Below are 22,314 nucleotides of genomic sequence, written 5' to 3' on the forward strand. Positions count from 1 at the left end.
GATTATGAAACTGGATGTAGGAATATCGATAAAGTGCTCGAATCACTTAGCACTAAGAAAGGTTTTGAAAAGTTTCCAGGAGCATAATTCTTGGGAGTACAAAAATACTCCTAGTGCTTTCACAAGCACTGAGCACGAAGCTTTGGGACAGCTCAGCTATGGTGCAACCGAAGAGAAAAATAGAATATCATTTCATTCATTCATGATTCCTCCAAGAAGCATTCACGGCATTCACGGATCAAATTCAAAAAAACAAAAGTCATTAGACCTATACTTCATTCACTTTTATTTTAGCAGTCGGTTGGCCATGGAAATTTGACACATTTCACTCTGTATAGTACGAAATTGTGGGGTTATGAAGCTTGTCAAAACATTTTTGGATTTTAAATCCACGCTATGTTGCCCGTTCTACGTAAAAGTTTCTGTTATTACGTATTTTATCACAATGTCGAATCTCTTCGGAAAATATGTGACGAACATAATTGAAGTTTATACAAACTGATTGAAGGCATACCAAATCCAGTTACCTGCATGGAAAATACAAGAGATCAGTATAATATCATAATATGCACTAGCTTGAGGAGAGTTAATGTTCGTTATCTTCTCTGGCTTACATCATTTGTAGATTTCAAAAATATTAAACCGAAGATAAAATGCATATGATGCAGTGGTTGGGAATGGGTATCTCCCGAAGGAATTAACAGATAATTACAAGAATGTTAAATTCTTCAACAAAAATCATCTTGCATCAATATAAGTAAAAGGAATTGAAGGAAGTTTCAAGTTAAGATGCAACTTCACCGTTGAACAAAAATTTCACATGAATAAACAAGTAACAGGGCAACTTGCGCGTATTTGTGGCTATTCATCTTAATACATTGATGTAATAATAATAATTAGGTATTTATTAGTACCTTAAGACATTAACATTGTAAAGGACAAGTCAAATGAAAAATAGAAAAATCCATTTTAGGGAACTTATTCTCCGATGACATTTATCGAAAATCCTGTAGTAAGCTTTTCGCATTAATTCACTCAAACATAAAATTCTCAAATGCCACCACTTTTGGGTCTCCCAATAGAAGGAAATTCTTTGTCATCCTCTCCATTCACAATCTTTCTGATTGTGGAAATATCCAGCTGAAATATAAGTCGTTTAGATTCAGATGAAACATTATATAAATTCTCTTACATTGAATATGTTCGCTACCGTCTGACGTATTGTGAATTTTAGAATATCAAGGTATTACTATTTGAATGAGCGGACCTGTATTCTAAATAGCACTTCCTGAAACCATGTCTCTTTTTTCAATCACTTTCGGCATTTTTGTAATAAAAATTGATATTAGTTGTGGCAACGGCGTTATGACATTAACGACATTTCATGAGTGCCAACCTAACTTCGCTCTAGTTACAAAAACTTGAGAAAATTATTTCATGGCCAACCGACTGCTAAAATAAATTTGAATGAAGTATATTTTAGCCCTCCTACTTCCTTGTCTCTCAGAATTCCGACTTTTCTCTCAGAATTACGACTTGTAGTTCAGAATTCCGACTTGTATCTCAGAATTTCGACTTATATATCTCAGAATTCCGACTTGTATATCTCAGAATTCCGACTTGTATCTCAGAATTCCGACTTGTATCTCAGAATTCCGACTTGTATCTCAGAATTCCGACTTGCAAGTCAGAATTCTGACATGTATCTTCCGAATTTTGACTTGTATCTCAGAATTCCGACTTGTATCTCAGAATTCCGACTTGCAAGTCAGAATTCTGACATGTATCTCAGAATTCCGACTTACATATCTCAGAATTCCGACTTGTATATCTCAGAATTCCGACTTGTATCTCAGAATTCCGACTTGTATCTCAGAATTCCGACTTGCAAGTCAGAATTCTGACATGTATCTCAGAATTTCGACTTGTATCTCAGAATTCCGACTTGTATATCTCAGAATTCCGACTTGTATCTCAGAATTCCGACTTGTATCTCAGAATTCCGACTTGTATCTCAGAATTCTGACATGTATCTCAGAATTTTGACTTGTATCTCAGAATTCCGACTTGTATCTCAGAATTCCGACTTGCAAGTCAGAATTCTGACATGTATCTCAGAATTCCGACTTGTATCTCAGAATTTCGACTTGTATCTCAGAATTCCGACTTTTATCTCAGAATTCCGACTTGTATCTTAGAATTTCGACTTGTATCTCAGAATTCCGACTTGTATCTTAGAATTTCGACTTGTATCTCAGAATTCCGACTTGTATATCTCAGAATTCCGACTTGTATCTCAGAATTCCGACTTGTATCTCAGAATTCCGACTTGCAAGTCACAATTCTGACATGCATCTCAGAATTCCGAATTGTATCTCAGAATTTCGACTTGTATCTCAGAATTCCGACTTGTATCTCAGAATTTCGACTTGTATCTCAGAATTTCGACTTGTATCTCAGAATTCCGACTTGCAAGTCAGAATTCTGACATGTATCTCAGAATTTCGACTTGTATCTCAGAATTCCGACTTGTATATCTCAGAATTCCGACTTGTATCTCAGAATTCCGACTTGTATCTCAGAATTCCGACTTGCAAGTCAGAATTCTGACATGTATCTCAGAATTCCGACTTGTATCTCAGAATTTCGACTTGTATCTCAGAATTCCGACTTGTATCTCAGAATTTCGACTTGTATCTCAGAATTCCGACTTACATATCTCAGAATTCCGACTTGTATATCTCAGAATTCCGACTTGTATCTCAGAATTCCGACTTGTATCTCAGAATTCCGACTTGCAAGTCAGAATTCTGACATGTATCTCAGAATTTCGACTTGTATCTCAGAATTCCGACTTGCAAGTCAGAATTCTGACATGTATCTCAGAATTTCGACTTGTATCTCATAATTCCGACTTGTATCTCAGAATTCCGACTTGCAAGTCAGAATTCTGACATGTATCTCAGTGTACATTTGGAATTTATTTTTGTGTGGCACTTCAGCGCTTTCGTAATATCCTGTATAAATTGCAACATATAAATTTTCTAGATCGTCACCACGTCACAATAATATTTGTGACAAGTAGAACAATGATGTTCATAAAAACTTTCATTTCAAATAGCTTGATCGGCGTATTGGCAGACGCCTACGAAATTCGTCAGTGGAACACGGCAGGTCTTCCCAGAGACACTGTCTCGACCGAGAACGCGATCTTGGTCACTCGTTCTGGCAGGTGGTCCCTTATGATCGACCCCCAGGAGCAAGCCAACCGTTGGATAAAGCAGATGGAGCTACCGAACAATCTGAAAATCATCAAACTGACCGATCCGAATTTCTTGAGGATACTCGAGATGGCGATCAGGCTGGGATATCCTGTTCTGCTCGAAGAGGTGGGGGAAACCTTGGATCCGACGTTGTCGCCCATTCTGCTGAGGCAAACTTTTCAACAGGTGTGTGTCGACGTAGTCATTTTTCAGTCCTTATTTTAACCGGAATCTTCATATTGTGTGAAGGAGGGAGGCTTTATTCAAACATCCCTGAGATTTAGGGTATGGGGAGTTCGGGGGAGAGTTGAACCCCTTTTCACTCTGAAGCCACTGAAGTTGTATCTGTGAGGCCCGTTTGCACCAAATGCACTTAGTGTTAAGTGTCCCTTAAAATGAACCCTTAACTTAAATTACGTTGCACCAACTGTTAAGTGACATTTAAATGGCTAAAGTCAGCCTTAAATGTAAGCGCTCATATAATGACCACTTAGGTATTTAAGGGCGGGATTCTAACCTAAAATAATTTGTTGAACTGGCTACAGAACTTCCCATTTTTGATGGATTTTGAAAATTGAATGAATTCATTACTGAATACCAAGCCTTTTCTTTCGTCTTTATTGTAATGTAATCAGTGTTTTTTAATTTTCAATTTGGTGTCACAAATCATAATATAGTTAGCAACAAACTCTTTTTTCTGTTGAGAAGTTGAGTGCCCTTTGTAGATTACCACCACTTGCTTGGCAATCATTCATCGTATTCGTACTAACAAGGGCAATAAGGACATTTTCATCACGTTCCTCTTCAACATCAGTAAAACAAATTCACACAAGACCTTACAAAGAAAGTGTTGTACTTATATAAACTAAGGTACCTTTTATTTGACAATAATTATTATTTTTATCAATATTAATTCTAATTCAACAACAAAAAGTTGTTATTCTTTGATAATATTATAATAATATCCTTGACACTGAATGACAGGACAGTAAAGTTAGGTTAATGAAATGACAACGATCATCTGCAACCGGCCAACCAATGAAATGGCGTAATTGGACTAGGATGAAGTTGCACCAAAATAAAAAACAGAAACATCACTAGATATAAAAACTTAAGGGCCCCTTACTTAAGAATCTGTTAAGCCACAGTCGTGCAACTGGGAATAAAATTAAGCGTCCATTAACTTCAAACGAGGCTTAGTTAAGTACTCCTTTTGAGGGGGATTGGTGCAAACGGGCCTTAGGCTGTTCTGATGGCGGCCAAAATAGAGCAGCCACTAGTTGTGCCATGTTACGAGTATGTCGCAAGCTATTTACGATACCGGTAGCGCAAAATTTGAATTGAAATATTTGAGGCGGTTCAAGTCTCCCACCTGAGCAACTCTCCCGGACTACCCCTTTATCACAGGGGATTCTTAGAAAAAAAATTTGACTTATTTGAGCCAGGATGCGTTGAGAACCCTGCAATTCCAAGGGTTCTTTTCACGATATAAATTATAACGATCGTTCTACAGGGTGGCAGAACCTTGATAAGACTGGGCGATTCGGACATCGAATACGACAACAACTTCAGATTTTTCATCACGACCAAACTGGCCAATCCGCATTACCTTCCCGAGATATGCATCCAGGTGACCATCGTCAATTTTACCGTCACGCCCTCGGGACTCGAAGACCAGCTCTTGGCGTGAGTGACGTTCGTATTTCGATCGTTAAGGTCTCTTAAAACATTCATGGATTTTCACAGAAACGTCGTGAGCTTGGAACGTCCGGACCTGGAAAACATGAGGAGCGAACTGATCATAAGGATAAACGCCGACAAGGCCCAACTGAAGGCCATCGAAGACAAGATTTTGAGGATGCTGGATCAGTCTGAAGGAAATATACTGGACGATGAGGAGCTTATCGAGACGCTCAACGAGAGTAAGGTGTTTGAAATTTGATAGTCTCTTTCGAAAGATGATTTCCTTCGTGACTTTAGGGGTTACAAATTGAGGTCGTGAATCCCTTAATTTCTTTCAATAAACTGCTCTTTCTTTGTCTTAAGGAAACTTCCGAAGTAATAGCTGCCCGACTGATAGAGACAGAATCTACGGAAATAAAGATTTCTGTTGCCAGGGAAAAATACAGATCTGTTGCTACGCGAGGCTCGGTGATGTACTTTGTGGTAGCTCAATTAGCCGAAATCGATCCCATGTACCAATATTCCTTGAAATACTTCACCCAGGTAAATTTGAACAGAATTTATTGTTGCGAATGCAGCAACTTCTACACTCCATTCACTTTTATTTTAGCACTCGGTTGGCCATGGAAATTTGACACATTTCACTCTGTATAGTACGAAAATGTGGGGTTATGACGCTTGTCAAAACATTTTTGGGTTTTAAATCAACGCTATGTTGCCTGTTCTACGTAAAAGTTTCTGTTATTACGTATTTTATCACAATGTCGAATCTCTACGGAAAATATGTGACGAATATAATTGAAGTTTATACAAACTGATAGAAGGCATACCAAATTCAGTTATTTGCATGGAAAATACAAGAGATAGGTATAATGTCATAATATGCACTAGCTTGAGGAGAGTTAATGTTCGTTATCTTCTTTGAATAAAGTTTGAATATATTACATCAGTTGTAGATTTCAAAAATATTAACCCGAAGATGAAATGCATATGATGCAGTGGTTGGGAATGGGTATCTCCCGAAGGAATTAACAAATTATTACAAGAATGTTAAATTCTTCAACAAAAATCATCTTGCATCGATATGAGTAAAAGGAATTAAAGGAAGTTTCTAGTCAAGATGAACTTCACCTTTGAACAAAAATTTCACATGAATAAACAATTAACAGGACAACTGGCGCGTATTTGTGGCTGTTCATTTTAATGCATTGATATAATAATAATAATTAGGTATTTATTGGTACCTTAAGACATTTACAATGTATAGGAACAGTCAATTGAGAAATAGAAAAATCAATTTTCGGGAACTTATTCTACGATGACATTCATCGAAAATCCTGTAGTAAACTTTTCGCATTAATTCACTCAAAGATAAAATTCTCAAATGTCACCACTTTTTTGGGTCTCCCAATAGAAGGAAATTCTTTGTTATCCTAATCATTCACAATCTTTCTGATTGTGGAAATATTCAGCTGAAATATAAGTAGTTTAGATTCAGATGAAACATTATATAAATTCTCTTACATTGAATATGTTCGCAACCGTCTGACGTATTGTGGATTTTAGAATACCAGAGTATATCTATTTGAATGAGCGGATCTGAATTCTAAATAGCACTTCCTGAAACCCTGTCTCTTTTTTCAATTAGTTTCGGCATTTTTGTAATAAAAATTGATATAAGTTTTGGCAACGGCGTTATGAAATTAACGACATTTCATGAGTGCCAACCTTACACCGTTCTAGTTACAGAAACTTGAGAAAATTATTTCCTGGCCAACCGACTGCTAAAATAAATGTGAATGGAGTATAGGAAAATCATTTTATTTTAGATCTTCAACACTGTGATAGAAACCAGTGAAAAAAGCGAGAATCTTGATATCCGACTGGAGATTCTCATTCGTGAAATAACGCTTTCGGTGTATACCAACGTTTCGAGAGGTCTTTTCGAGCGTCACAAACTGGTCTTCAGTTTCCTGCTCTGTATCGCCATACTGACAGACGCTGGTGTCATCAAATCTGCCGAATGGAATTTTTTACTTAGGTATGGTAATTAGTGTTGTACTCCAGAAAATTCCTATTCTTGTTTCCTTCAGAGGACCTGTTGGAGCTAGCGTGCAAGTGGGAAAACGACCGGATTATCCGCAAGTTACTGAAATAATGTGGTTGTCGACGCATGTGTTAGAGACAATATCGAAAAACTTTAAGGGTTTACCGGATGATATAGAAAACGTGATGCCTTTGGAAGTTGGGGATTACAAATTGGTATGCTGACATTTTTTCCCTTCTTTTCAATTTCACTTTCATCAAATTGAAAATGAATTTTTGTCGAGTTATCAACTTAATATTCATCTAATATTCAAGGATATCAAGGTGATACCCACAGCTAAAGATAACAGCCCTATTCCGTGGAATGAACGTCTCACCGATTTCGAAAAACTGATGTTTCTGAAGACGCTGAAGGAGGAGAAGCTGGTTTTCGCCATCACCGAGTTCGTCAAGATGAAGCTTGGTCAAGCGTTCATCGAGAGCCCTCAGGTGTCTCTTCAACTTCTGTGAGTACACAGCGTTTAACACAACCACGATGATCAAACGCATCCAATGTAAAAAAAAATTCTTAGCCTACTATACAACCGAACAAAATTTCAATGTCAAAATATTTTATTTCTCAACATATTCTCCTCTTAATTGGATACATTTATTACAGCAAACTTGAAACGTCTCTAGACCTTTCAAAAACAAATGTTCCTTCTTGCTCTACAAACCAGAACTCCACGCCTTTTAATCTTCTCGTTGGAAAAAAATTTATGATCTTCTTTCTTGTTTTGTTTCTGGTTCGTAGAAATGTACCCAAGTCTCATCCATAGTAACAATTCGGTTTAAGAAGTCTACATCGTTTTCAAATCGAGCACAGATCGAACGCGATGCTTTTACCCTTGCACGCTTTTGGTCAACATTCAAAAATTTGGGGATTTTGCAGCAATTTTTCTCGTGTCCAAATTAACGTGAACTATATGATGAACACGTTCGTATGAAATATTCAGTGCTTCAGATCTCCGTTTTAGCCCAATTCGACGGTCTGATAAAATCGTGTCATGAACTGAATCGATATTTTCGGGGACTGACACAGAAACTGGCCTTCCCAATCGATCATCATCTTCAATGGAAAATTTACCTCTTTTGAAGCTTGCAGTCCAATTTTTCACGGTCGCATACGAAGGACATTCATCACCAAGGGTATAACCCATATCTTCGTAAATGTGCTTACCTCCAATTTTTCAATTTTCACAATTCCGGTGGACATCTTCTTTTTTTTAAATTTATTGCGTAAAACCCGTTTGCACCAAACGCACTTAGTGTTAAGTGTCGCTTAAAATGAACCCCTAACTTAAATTACGTTGTACCAACTGTTAAGTGACATTTAAATGGCTAAAGCTAGCCTTAAATTTAAGCGCTCCTGTAATGACCTCTTAGATATTTAAGGGCGGGATTCTAACCTAAAATAATTTGTTGAACTCATAATCTGATGGCTGCAGAACTGCTGTGGTTTTTCTTATAACGTCAAGTTCCTTATTTTATTTGACAATCCATTTCATTATCAATAATAATGCTAATTCAACAACAAAAAGTTGTCACTCTTTGATAATAATATAAAATAGTTTACTTTACACCGACTGACAGGACAACAAAGTTAGGTTAATGAAATGACAACGATCATCGGCAACCGGCCAACCAATGAAAAGGCTTTATTGGACTAGAATGAAGTTGCACCAAAATAAAAAACTGAAATATCACTAGATATCAAAACTTAAGGGCCCCTTACTTAAGATTCTGTTAAGCCGCAGTCGTGCAACTGGCAATAAAATTTATCGTCCATTAACTTTAAACTACACTCAGTTAAATACTCATTTTAAGGGGGATTGGTGCGAACGGGCCTTACTCAAATTCACACTGACACTTCTAATGAGTTATTGTTCGTTGCTATGGTAACGCAATATTTTTTTATGCACGGAACTGGTCTAGGCTAACTAGATATCAATATATCCTCGTATGTGACTCGTATAATCCATAATGAACTTTTTCAAGATACCAAGATACGTCGAATACAGTGCCCTTGGTTTTCATATTGAGTACTGGTTCGGATCCCTTTGGCTCCTTCATGAGATTCGCCACCGAAATGGGCTTCAGTAAGAGAGTACAGTCAATATCTCTGGGTCAGGGACAAGGGCCGGTCGCCGAAAAATTGATCGATCAAGGCTTGGAAAGGGGTGATTGGATATTTCTTCAGGTAATCCAATTTTCCTTTCGAAACTCGATCGCGATTTGAAGTTTTTGCATTTTGATGTGGCCGAACTTTACGAATTCGGATTTTCGTTTAGAATTGCCACTTATGCGCCTCGTGGATGTTACCGATGGAAAGACTGATTCTGAAGATAGCCGAGGAAGACTACAGAGTGCACAAAGACTTCCGCCTCTACCTTAGTTCGATGCCGAGCACAAGTTTTCCGGTGGCAGTCCTACAGAACTCCGTCAAAGTCACCAACGAGCCTCCGAAAGGTCTCAGGGCGAACATCAAGAGGGCTTTCCTAGAAATGACCGAAGATTTCTTCGAGGGCCACAGTAAGTTTGAAATGAATATAAGCAAAATTCGGCGGTTCAACAATTGGACGTAGTTTTCTGTAACAGAAAATTGTGGTTGCCTTCCAGAATATTTACTGGAAAGCCAACAAACATTTGAAACTGTTTCACAGTTTCGTTGAAATTGGGTAAACAGTATACAGTGAGTCTTTGAATCGTACAAATATTTTAATAGTAGATTCTTGAGGACAAAAGATACACTTTTTTCCTATACCATTTTTTCCGATTCGGCCCTGATAAAAATATATAGGCAATTAAAGTTTTCATAATGAGCTATGCCACCCCTGGAAAAACAGAATTACCTTCAGAATAAAAAGCTGAATCTGTGATACTACACATCTGTTGATCTTTCGAACAGAGTTGCATTCGGCCAAAGTATTTTTTATTTTTGACCATCAAATTACTCAAAAACTGCACATTATTCGAGGAATATGAAGAATACCTTTAATTTACAAAACGTTCAAATATTCATTAGATAGCGTCCAAATTAATTTCTTCGAAATTTTGTTATTTTTATGATACGAAGGGTCATAATGAGAAAACTGGAAGACGTGGAAAATATCTTGTGTACAAAAAAGATTCATCAAATAAATGAAAAACTATATCCGAAAATTCATTTCATTCGATGAACCGATGAAGACTAAAAATAACATTTTTATGGCTTTTCAACAACCTGTATCTTTTAAACCAAGCCGATTCGGAAAAAATGGTAAAGGTAAAAAGTGTTTCTTTTGACCTCAATAATCTACTGTTGAAATATTTGTACGAAATCAAAGACTCTCCCTGTATATGATTTATGGCTGCCGCCATTGAAATAAAAAAAAATTCCCTGTATTTAATTTCAGTTCTGAAGCAAGACTGGAGGACCATGATTTTCGGTCTATGTATGTTCCACGCAATTATTCAAGAAAGGAAAAAATTCGGTCCATTAGGTTGGAACATAGTTTATGAATTTAACGATAGCGATAGAGAATTTGCTTTCAACACGTTGAAGATGTACTGTGCTGATGGTGTAATCCCTTGGAAGGCTCTTGAATATTTAACAGGTATTTATAATAATACAAATACAATAAGTTAAGACATCATAAGGCATATTTAGTACGCGTCTATACAGGGTGTTTTCAAAGGTGAGGCTTTTATTTGACAGAAGGTCACGGTCACTCATAGAAAATAAGTCGTTTAACCAAAAATTGTCTATAATATAAAATATCCAAGATGGCTGAGATATAAGTTCGACAAAGTTTCATTGAATTTCAAGTACGGGACTGTGTAAGGTGACTCTGGCATCGCAAAAACGAAATAAAACTTAAACATATGGCTGGACAATGAATGGTTCAGTACCAAGTTCATCGGATTAGATGCATCAGGTCACTTTTGAGAGAATCATAATTGTTGTATCATGCAATTTAGGGTGAAAAAAAATGCAGAAAATCGAGGCAGTTTCTTGAAAGTGCTAATGTTAGTTATGTTGAGAAAGTGCTATGATGTTTTCCCATTTCATCCCATTTTTACGACGATTGTTGAAATGTTCGAACAAGAAGATTGCGATGTCCATTGTGAAAAAATTCGTTAATAATTTAGACGAATTTTATTGGTGAGATCTTGAAGTATTTTTCTATTTTTTACACTTGTGTCCTAAATCTCTTCTGTCAGTTGGTATCGAAATGAGCAATTTCCTAAAATCGTGTAAGTTACTAAAAAATAATGAGAACAATTCGGCAATCCTAAGTTTCCATTTTCATTACCACGTAAATATCAAACGAGCCAAAATATCCTAAACGAAACCACATGGTCGAATCAGGAGATAAGTTTTCTCCCACTGCTTTGCGATAATTCAGCTAACAAACGGTCTAGGGTCGTATTGGGATCATTTCAGTAACCATTTTCAATTTTTTTTTTCAACTTTGTCATTTTGAAAGTTTTGTATAGGTGAGAGAGAGAGAGAGAGAGATTTATTGGTGATTGTCACAAACATTACATTGTTTTCACACTTCAAGATAGAAACTTTAATAAATATAAATAGAATAAAAAGCCAAAGACCAAACAACAGTTAAATAAATAAAATTTACATAAAATCCATGTCATCCAGAGTCCGACCATGAAATTCGTCAACTGAACAAAATATATTAACTGCCAACATCTTCTTCAATTTACCCCTGAACCTAACAATTGGCAGATTCACACCCCACCAGGAAGCTTATTTTACAGAGACACCGCGCAAAATCTTGGACCCTGTTGGGATTTACTCAATCTGAAAAACGACATATATGTTACGATATGAATCGAAATAGTCACACGCCAAAATTCAGTAAGCCAACAGATAAAATGCCATTCCATATTACCTACATCGCAGATCGGTCGATGGCCTTTTGGATTGTTCCAATAAAGAACTGTTAATAATAATAATAATAAGATAATGACCAATGTTTTGAACGTCTCATCTCATCAAAGCATCCGTTATTACCGTGATAATTTGATGTACCAAACTTATATTTTTTTCTGTAAGGTGAAATAACATACGGCGGCAGAGTGACCGACTACTGGGATCTGAGATGTCTCAAAACGATCCTGAAGATTTTCTTCGCCCCGCACACCCTCAAAGCGGGTTACCAATACTCGCCTTCGGGCACTTACTATTGCCCCAGATACGAAAAACTACACGACTACAGAAGCTTCATCGACGAACTGCCGATTTTGGAGGAACCCGAAATATTCGGCATGCACGAAAACGCCAACATAGCTTTTCAGAAGAAAGAAACCGAAGCTGTAATATTGACGATACTGGAGAGTCAGCCCAGAACAGCTGGTGGTGGCACGGGGAAGTCAAGCGACGAGATCGTTTATGAACTGGCCGATTATGTGATTGAACAAATCCTAACTAAAATAGACACAGATGAAATCAATCCATATCTACTGAAGGTGATACCCAAAGGATAATTTGTATAACAGCTTCCATCTGAAATATCCTTCCCTTGCAGAAAGACGATAAGGATCGTTATCAATCTCTGACCACCGTCCTTCTACAAGAAATCGACCGGTATAACATTCTCTTGAGTTTGATCCACCGGTCGATGGGTGATTTGAAGAAGGCCATTAAAGGTCTGGTGGTCATGTCCGAAGAATTGGAGGAAGTCTATAAAGCGTTCATCAATAATCAGGTGCCGAATTTGTGGTCCAAGAAATCTTATAATTCGCTCAAAAGTTTGGGGAGCTGGATCAAAGACCTGGTCCTGAGATTAGATTTTATCTGTGTAAGTTATTCTCAACCCGAAGTTAGATTAAGCAGAAGAGTCTTTCAGTGATAAAAACTGGATAATATTTTATTTTTATGGAACTGAAATGCCTTTATTGATACCTTATCATTTTATTTTCCACCCTAATCGATAAGTGATTAGTGAAATTCTGAAGATTTATATATTCTGCTGTTGTACGTAGTGCTTAACTGCTATAGAAAATTTTATACACTGCGCAAAAAAATTAACGCACATTCTGAAAATCTCAATTTTAATGAAAGTTAACTCTACATTGACTTTATAACTTATTTTTTATGTTCTCTCGGGAAGGTTTTGAACGAAACAAGACACATTAAATGGAAGAAAAATTCAGGATTTCACCGAATCTTATGTGAAAGAAGAGAAATGAACAATTTTCAAAATACTGAAAGGCTGATAAGTGATTTAATACTTGGTATTTCCACCCCTTGCGTTAATTACAGCTCGGCAACGACGCGACGGTTCATACTCAAAATGAGTGATCTTAAAATGTTCTGATCTAATCCTTCCCAGATTTCTCCGAGTTGGATTCCTAAGTCATTAAGAGTAGCTGGATGATTTTCTGAACTTCTCAGCCTTCTATTGAGGTTGTCCCAACCCTGCTCAATCGGATTGAGATCTGGACATCTTGCTGGCCATTCCATTCGAGAGATTTCAACCTCTTCAAGGTACTCCTGAACGATGCGCTCACGACGGGATCTGGCATTATCGTCCATAAAAATGAAATTTTCACTAATGTATGGGGCAAATGGCACAACATGCTCTTCAAGAATGTTCCTTTTATAATTATCAGCATTCATAGTTCCATTATCAACGACCACTAGGTCTGTGCGAGCAGTCAAAGATATTCCACCCCATTCAATAATCGATCCTCCCCCGAAACCAGTAGTATTCAGGAAATTACACTGAGCATATCTTTCACGTGGACGTCTGTCACAATGGTAGAGGCAGAATCTAGACTCATCTGTGAAGAGAACTCTTTCCCAATCGGCCTCTTCCCAATGGATATGCCCTCTCGCAAAATCCAAAACGCGCCCTTCGATGGGCTGGGGTAAGAGCTGGGCCTCTTGCCGCGACACGAGGCCTTAAATCATATTCTCTGAGGCGATTTCTTATTGTCTGAGTGCTAATTTGCACCTAATGAGTTTGCTCAAGCTGAATTTGAAGGAGGCGAGCCATTGCAAACCGATGTCTCAACGAAGAAACTCTCAAGTAACGTTCTTGAATGGCAGTTGTTACCCGTGGTCTACCCTGTCCTGGTCTTCGGACATTCATACCTGTCTCCCTGAATCGTTGCAACATTCTGGACACACTTGTATGGGAAACTCCAAACCTTTCTGCAATTCTTGCGTATGTCCACCCTTCTTCTCGCAAAACTACCGCTTGGGCACATTCCTCTTGGGTCAAATTGCGTGTTTCGCGTTGCATAGCGATCGAGTGTAGAAAATCAAACGAAAGAAAAACTATTGATCACTAGAATTGATCGAGACCAACTGATTTTAGAATGGAGCCAATACATTCAAAATCTGATATCATCTTTTTTTATTCCTGCTGGGAAAAAACATCTGTATTGAAGAAAACCGTTGAAAGTGGATAACATATGCATGCATAATTCTGATAAAAATAATTATCATTGAGAACACCTTCAGTTGTAGAATAAATTTGAGATTTCCATAATGTGCGTTAATTTTTTTGCGCAGTGTATTTATTTCCGAATTTTCTTCATATAGACCTGGGTTAGATCCGGACATCCAACTTCTTACTGGCTATCTGGATTCTTCTTTCCGCAAGGATTTCTGACGGGAACACTTCAAACGCACGCAAGAAAATACAACTTACCAATCGATCAATTAAAATTCGACTTCTTCATACAGCAAGTACTGATAGATCAAGAGGTGGTCAAGGAGGCTCACGATGAAGCCGGAAAAGAGGTAAACTCATAACTCCGAATATTTCTCTTGAATACTTTATATTATCGAAATAAATTTTCAGAATTACGATGTATACCTTCCACTGAAAGCGCCAAAGGATGGCGTCATCATACATGGTCTTTTCATAGACGCTGGCAGATGGGACACAACTAAACAGCAGTTAGTAGATGCGAAACCAGGTGAGATATTGCCCATTTAACATTTCTCTGGAATTGATCGTAGTTCAGGACTGCGGCAAAATGTGCATAAATTCAAATTTTTTCAGGAGAGATAAATCCCTCATTGCCATCTGTGATGATGGTACCAACTACGAAAATGCCAGATCCCGATCCACGTTATGAATGTCCCCTTTACAAAACATCCATAAGGGCAGGCGTTCTATCAACAACTGGACATAGTACGAATTTCGTTATAGCGGTTCTTCTACCTTCAGCAAAAAATCCCCACTACTGGATTTTAAAAGGAACAGCTCTTCTAACTCAGATTACTAATTAACTCCATTTTAAGTATTCGATTTTATTATAAATTATTTTTTAGTTAATAAATGAAAATGTTATGAATTTTCTCTATGAATAATTTCATCAGATCTTCAAAAACAAATTTGGCCACTTTGGATATCCCCATAATTTCGTCGTACGGTTAGCCAATCTTGTGCGACAGTTGTAGCTCTTGCTTTGCCATCCCCATGAGTATATGCAGGACTTCAACCAGTACCACGCTATAGTACTAGTAGTAATAAACTTTATTGAAACAAAAAAGGCTAGATCTTCCTGCCTCCACGGTATACAAACTAGACTTTGCAAAACCCGTAGAAGTAAGCAACTTCCTGTTGAGTTAAACCTTCGTTTACACAGTGAAATTGCTTGTTCCTCTCTGAACGAAAACAGGTTAACGCCATGGAACCGTTGCAAAGCATTCGGATGTAAGACAGCACTCCGTATTATTATCTGGGAACCTCAGCCTCCACCTTTACCCAACCTTTGCCACAATTTGTGTTCTACCCCTACTGGTGTGAAAACACGGGGGGGAGTAGAATGCACCCATTGGTAAACTGCCTCCCTTTTTTTCCCAACTTGATTCAGCTCTGAAAAACTATGTCTCCTGAATTGGGAGATGAAATTCATTCTAATTAGTCATGAATTCTGTGTAATGTCTAGGCTGTCAACAACGATAGTGTGATTTTCTCTTTTAGTCCGAGCAATTTTTTTATTTGCTTCTATTCAAAGTACGTGTACAGATAATTTTTGTCGGCAGGTTTTACTTTTCTTTCTATTTTTTTTTCTGTTCTTGGAGTTTAAGTTAAGGTACGCCACAGTAATTTTAACCGCTAGACAAGTAGCTAGTGCCAGAACAACCGCTGGAGATAATTTCCGGAGACAGAGTCCAGAAATTAGACAGGACTCCGTACTTTCAATCGGAAACCTCAGTTTCAACCCCTTATCCTTCCTTCTCCTGGGAGTACGATTTCTGGCTGGAGTGCAAACCTGTTGGATGCAGAAACCAGAGTGGTGAACAATTGTGGCACCCTTTTCCCTTCTTTTTTGGGTTTCTCTTCTCTGGAAGTACGATTTCTGGCTGGCGTGCAAACCCGTTGGAAGCAAAAAAACAGAGTAGAGAACCGTTTCCCAACGCCGTGCTTCGTTTCCCCCAACCTGCAATCACATAATTTCGAAACTGAGCCCCGACTCCGTTGCCCGTTAATGGTGTCTTGGTTCTGGCTGGCGAACGAATCCGTAACACCCGTGGCGCGTTTGAGATCGGATCCCCCTTTTTCTTTTGCGTAAATTGGCCACCTTTGCATTGGTATTTGTATTTCATTCGGAGGAAAACCTCCTTTGTTGTGTAAAGGAGACTGTTTCTATTCCACCTATTGTATGACTGATTTTATAGAAGTGCCTGTTGTGTTCCTTATTGCGAGTCGACGAATACAATCGTTAGAATGTGAATTCCTTGATTTTCAAACTTCTGTGTCGACGAAGGTTTACATTAAAACACATGCAAATAGTATAGAATGTTTTATTTACCTTTAAGGTCTTCAATATTATCATTCTGACTAACCTAATTCAATAAACATGATATACAATATCAATAAACAATTTGCAGTCTTTGAAGATTTCTGAAATATTAGGCAAGTATCTTATTCAACTCTGACATATCTGAGATGTGAAAATATTTGATGTGATCTATTTTGGCAGTGATAGAGAAAGTTGAATACTTCACTGAGTTTGAGCACTCTTACTCACCATTGGCTAGTTGACCCATCTTTGTGCCATTATGGGAATCCTATAGACTACCTCGGTGAAAAAAGACTGATCGAATTACTGTTATTTCGCTTTCGAACAAGTCTAGCAGATACTGAAACAAAAATCCACTTCAACTTATTTCCCAATATCAGGAAATTACTTCTGAAAGTACGTCATTTTCTTCAGAATTGTTTCATTTCAATCATCGGAAAAATGCATGAATCGAAATTTGAAATAATACACAAGATGAATTAGTAATCACACAAATATATTACGTTATATGGTACAGACACAACAACAATTTTAGAAATATGTATCATATCAAATATGTATTGTAATTATCTCTTCCAAAAAATCATATGACATGAACTGAGCATTTCAATTATTATCTTCATTGATAATGCAACATTTACTTGTTTTCTGAAACAACCACCATATATCTTGATTTATCTTCTGTCCGCAGACTATGAAACTTTGGTCTTGACCAATAAATTTCCAATTCCTTCATAATTTTCAGCAAGTTCAATACTGAAAGCCTATCTTCAATTCAATGCAATATGAATTTCTTGCTTGCCGCTCTCATTTTCCTATCTGATCTTGCTTCCGATATTTTTTCAAGGTTTGAACAAAAAAGTATCAGTTTGAACATATCTATAAGAGTTACCAGCTCAAACTGTAAAAAAAATTTCTTCGTTTTCGAATTATTCTTGCTGCTACTGGAAAAAATTGAAAATTGAATTCGAAGTAATTTTTAGATTATTTATTTAGAGATTTTCCTATTAAAAATTCGAAATTAATATATTATCATACTAAGAAAGAGAGAAAAAATTCATATGTTTATACTATGAAATCAGGTTAGGATCAGTGTTCAATTTTACTACCTTACTCTCCTACATTGAGCCTTATCCTCTGAAATGTATGTTCAGAGGAATGAATAGACGTATGATATCTCAACAAAAAAGCTATATTCCATAATAATGAAAAGAAATAAAGGTCAGAGCCTTGTCAGAAGAAACTAAATTGAGATTTTGGTCCACCTACCATCACCATTATAACTCTTTTTGTAATCATCTCAAGTATGAAGGTTCTATTTCCAAACATGCTCACATTCATACAGTATTAGAATACTCACTTGCAGATTCCTGAGGAGTCATTTGTCGTCTGATCACGTTTTCAATAACGTCAATCCATTGGTCTCGATCATCTTCTGTCTGAGCAGATAGATGATAAATTCTTTCAGGAGTTGTTAGAGAAAATGAAAAACCCATGTCTTTCACACCAGTAGAAACGCCAATTCTTATGCTGTATCCATCCAGAGCATAACCTAAACATTACCTTTGTAATTTCTTATGGGCTTGGAGATGACAACTTTATTGAAAATGAGCCAAGTAATTCTATATTTCGATGATGTGAAATAATTAATTGTAAAATTTTTGTAGGATTCATTGGATAGAATAAACTACGAAAATGAAAGAAATAACCCAATAAATTCCATAATATCATTTTTAAACCAATGATTTAAGCCGAAAAAGATCAGCCTCTAAAGGAGAATAATAAGCTGTAAACTTCATAACAGTGTTCTGAAAGTTTTATGAAAGTCTCATGAATAAAATCTCGCGCCTCAAGATATTTTCGTAGACACGAGATTTCTCATTCATTATACAGGGTGTGGCGTAATGAATGGATAAATTGTAATGAAGTTTCCTTTTTTTTCACAAAAATGCACCCCCATTCATCAACGCGTATTTGACCGATTTTCGGCACATGAGAGACATTCCTTTTCCACCCCTCACCGGTGGGTACAAAAGTAGATGTCCCACCGCTGGTCAATTCTTTCTGATTGATTCTGTCTTGAGTAGTCATGCGGTAGCTAGTGTTAATTGAATCTTCAATCTGCCATCCATCGTATTCATTGGAGGTAGATAATGAAAATGAAATTTTTCGTGTCTGTTCCAAATTTTCTTTGATAAATAAAAGCTACATACGTTTCGACCCCTTCAAAATTGGGGTAATGTTATTCTTGACAAATCTTTCTGATTAATTTTAACATATGCCTGAAGATGATCATAATTTGGAACGGGTCGAAACATATGTAGCTTTTATTCATAAAAGAAAATTAGGAGCAGACACGAAACATTTAATTTTCATTAATTAAATCTGATTAATTCTTACATTTCTGGGAGTAGGATTTCTGGCTGGAGTGCAAACCCGTTGGAAGCAGAAACCAGAGTGGTAAACAATAGGGAATACTCCTTCTGACGAAAATGATGTATTTTTTACAAAATATTTTTAAAACGTCACATTTTGAAATAACCATTTCAACCGTTTCCCAAAAAAAATATTTTAAGTACTTAAACATGAAAAATAAAAATGGGTAATCAAAATTAAAAGCGTTACGTTTCTATTGTACAAGTTGGCAACATCGACTGAAATATACGTTGATAATAAAGGACAACAAATACACTATCTTGATGAGATAGACAAAGATGGCTGTCTATGAAGTCCGCGACGAACGAGGAAGGTCGTAAAATTTTATGGGATTCTTATGGCCGGTTGCTGTTGAGGCTCGCCAGTGAGTACGCGCCTTATGATGGCTGTGAATCAACAGCTGTTATTTTATAAACAAGCCATTGTTCTTTTTATTATCGAGTAGGCGCTGTTGCCAAATCGTGAACTAGAAACGGAGCGATTTAAATTTTAAAACCTCATATTTGAAGAATGATTTTGAACAGTTTACGCGGTGCATTTGAAAAATTCATGAATGAAACTCAGAATTATTCAGTTTGAACTTGCATATGCTGTGATAACCCAAATTGAGAATTCCCCATTGTGCACCCTTTTCCCTTATTCTTTTGGGTTTTTCTTCGCTGGAAATACGATATCTCGCTGGCGTGCAAACCCGTAGGAAGCAGAAAACAGAGTAGAGAACCGTTTCCCAACGCCGTCCTTTGTTTTTCAATCTGTTTTTTTATTCCTAGATAGGTGGGCTATTTTTAGTTTGGAGTCTTGACACCAAAAAAAGTGGCAAAGGGTATAATTTGTTGAAATTTTCGAAAATGTCGAATATCTTGAAAACCCAGAGACTTTTACTGAACGTGAAACTTATTTTTCTGGACCGACACGACGTTCTCTAGCTGCAGGGACCATATTATTCATTCATTATGCCAAACCCTGAATAGCAATGAATTTTACAAGAAAACCGTCTGTAATGAAATTTCTACACAATAATCAAGTCCCCATGAAAATCTGACATTCGACATCTGACATCTGACATTTGACATCTGACATCTGGCATTTGGATCAAGTGACAAACAAACACATTTCACATTTATTACAGCTACTCTATCATTGGACTTGAAGAGAGTGGAAAGACTACTAAACCAATGCATATATGTAGATTTCTCAATTGCTCTGGAATCTTTTGGCCCTTTTTGCACCTAACAAATTGTGTCGGTCATGCAATAAGTCAGAACAACCACTTACCAATAAATATTTCCCCTTTTGGATAGGCATCTAGCGGATCATCGTGGTACATCAATTTTCTATTGTCGAGTGTGAACCAGCGTTTTTTGAATCCATCACTCAGTCTCGGGCCAGTCTTCCATAACCACCCTTCCTTAGCGAAGTCTTGGGTTAAGTGATGGACCAAATCATATTCGGCAACTGAAGGATATGCTACTTGAAGACGATGTAGCTTAGCACACCTTATTGCCATATACCAGTTGTTGATGATTTCCGGTTCCTCGTGATAGACGTAAATGTGACGAGTTGTGCCGTCCTTCAGGTAAGTGAATTGAAGTGATGTATTTATTCCTAAATTCAAAGAAATGTTGCAACTAATTTCACGATGTATGAAGTTCTCACATACCGACTTTTTCAGGAGCAAAAACTACGTTTAACTCTGATAAACGTAAAGTAGCTTTAGGTTCCCTGTCCTCTTTTATGAAATATTTCAGGGTATCGTCAGCTTCTGATAAAATGAATTTTCTTGGCTGATATCTGCTATCCTCTTTACCCCTTTTCATCAAAAACCCTTGCATGTGTCCTTTGGTATAAGTTTGCTTTTCTGGACGACTAAATTCTTCCCTTTCATATTTGGCTCTTATCCACTGTTCTACTAAAACTCTGAAACATTACCAAGCCTTATTATCAGATAATTTTATTTGAGGGTTTGCTGTTTAATGGAATTTTTCATTTGGCATGTGCTGTTGAAAATAGGGACTTCTTACTGTGGATCATTATGCTTGGGTCTCCTATAACACGGTGGTACCCTTTCCTCATATTTCAACTTTGCTTTCACATTTCCAACTTCTTTCATTCTTTGTACTTGTGAATCCTCCCATCTATCCAGCTTCAAGTGTTTCACCTTGCTGATATGAACACCCATGCTACGATGAATACCAGAGCAACGGGTACAAATAAAGATACCAATGTTGTAAGATGCCCATTCTGGATCTAGAAATGAAAACGGTTTGTTGCTACTAGATGAAGGGATACATTGTTTATGGTTTGAGTGAAGCTCTTATCTCATCAAGATAGAAATACTGGTAGGAATAACAAATTAACGTTATCGTCTATAAGAAAGGGTATCTAATATCATTTTTGTCAAAAAATTTAGCAATTATAATTCAGTTAGGTCCTCACTAACATAATTCAAAGGAAAAATATTACGTTTAACTCATTATTAATTTGTAAACATCACAGCCAAATGCGTAATTTCATACTGTTCTCGAAATTTTTGAATCGTAGATTATAAAATTTCGATAGTTTCTTCACCTTAGTATAAATACGGATTTTCATTACGCAGCTTGTATTTTTAATTAAAACGACCGATTACGCATTGACTTTTAATTGATAAACTTGGAATGTAAATACAGACAATCTGAATAAAGTACTCAATAAATAATTACTACTTACTTTCACAATCACAATCTGCACAAACACTATTGCCTGGACATTTGAGAAGTTCCAAAATTATTTTTTCGTTTCTCTCAGCCATAATTTCGCTGCAAAGCTGGGAGAAATTATACTAAAATATTGTTGATTGTTTAAATCTACACATATAATAAACAGAGACAGTTTTGGGTCTGTTATGAACTTTCTGAATCTTGTCTACGCGCACAGAAAACTAAATATAAAAATCATAGAACACCATCTGATGGTATCTCTTGATTTTAAACCTTATCACCTATGAGGAACAGGATAATACAAAGATATTACATCTTTGGGATAATATTACATAGTTCAACTATCAATAATACAGCAAAACGAGGTGATATGGAGTATC

At 36.9% G+C, this 22,314-nt stretch overlaps 2 protein-coding genes across 3 annotated transcripts in view; one reads left to right on the forward strand and one right to left on the reverse strand.

The window, feature by feature from the left end:
- The window catches only part of LOC123322567 (dynein axonemal heavy chain 6), a 67,830-nt gene extending 52,486 nt beyond the window's left edge, over window positions 1–15,344 (forward strand). The window contains exons 47-61 of the mRNA XM_044910512.1: window positions 3,122–3,449; window positions 4,777–4,949; window positions 5,010–5,190; window positions 5,310–5,489; window positions 6,776–6,987; window positions 7,040–7,208; window positions 7,308–7,498; window positions 9,030–9,231; window positions 9,323–9,563; window positions 10,427–10,627; window positions 12,088–12,500; window positions 12,560–12,832; window positions 14,584–14,784; window positions 14,846–14,963; window positions 15,050–15,344. Of these exons, the coding sequence (XP_044766447.1) occupies window positions 3,122–3,449; window positions 4,777–4,949; window positions 5,010–5,190; window positions 5,310–5,489; window positions 6,776–6,987; window positions 7,040–7,208; window positions 7,308–7,498; window positions 9,030–9,231; window positions 9,323–9,563; window positions 10,427–10,627; window positions 12,088–12,500; window positions 12,560–12,832; window positions 14,584–14,784; window positions 14,846–14,963; window positions 15,050–15,279 (3,313 nt within the window). The 3' untranslated portion in view covers window positions 15,280–15,344. The remainder of the gene's footprint in view (window positions 1–3,121; window positions 3,450–4,776; window positions 4,950–5,009; window positions 5,191–5,309; window positions 5,490–6,775; window positions 6,988–7,039; window positions 7,209–7,307; window positions 7,499–9,029; window positions 9,232–9,322; window positions 9,564–10,426; window positions 10,628–12,087; window positions 12,501–12,559; window positions 12,833–14,583; window positions 14,785–14,845; window positions 14,964–15,049) is intronic.
- Window positions 15,345–16,786: 1,442 nt separating this feature from the next.
- On the reverse strand, window positions 16,787–22,140 carry LOC123317111 (arf-GAP with dual PH domain-containing protein 1-like). 2 transcript variants are annotated; one of them, XM_044903492.1, is made up of 6 exons: window positions 21,945–22,138; window positions 21,257–21,482; window positions 20,896–21,152; window positions 20,511–20,840; window positions 18,160–18,351; window positions 16,787–17,139 (listed from the first exon to the last, which is right to left on the reverse strand). In XM_044903492.1, the coding sequence occupies exons 1-6, from the start codon at window positions 22,024–22,026 to the stop codon at window positions 17,075–17,077; spliced, it is 1,152 nt and encodes a 383-aa protein (XP_044759427.1). In that variant the 5' UTR covers window positions 22,027–22,138; the 3' UTR covers window positions 16,787–17,074. The 2 variants fall into 2 exon arrangements, with proteins under 2 accessions (XP_044759427.1, XP_044759434.1); XM_044903499.1 differs by lacking the exon at window positions 16,787–17,139 and adding an exon at window positions 17,196–17,743 and having other exon boundaries at window positions 21,945–22,140.
- Window positions 22,141–22,314: the final 174 nt, after the last annotated feature.

Source organism: Coccinella septempunctata, chromosome 1 (assembly GCF_907165205.1).
Source record: "Coccinella septempunctata chromosome 1, icCocSept1.1, whole genome shotgun sequence".
NCBI classification, from domain to species: Eukaryota; Metazoa; Arthropoda; class Insecta; order Coleoptera; family Coccinellidae; genus Coccinella; species Coccinella septempunctata.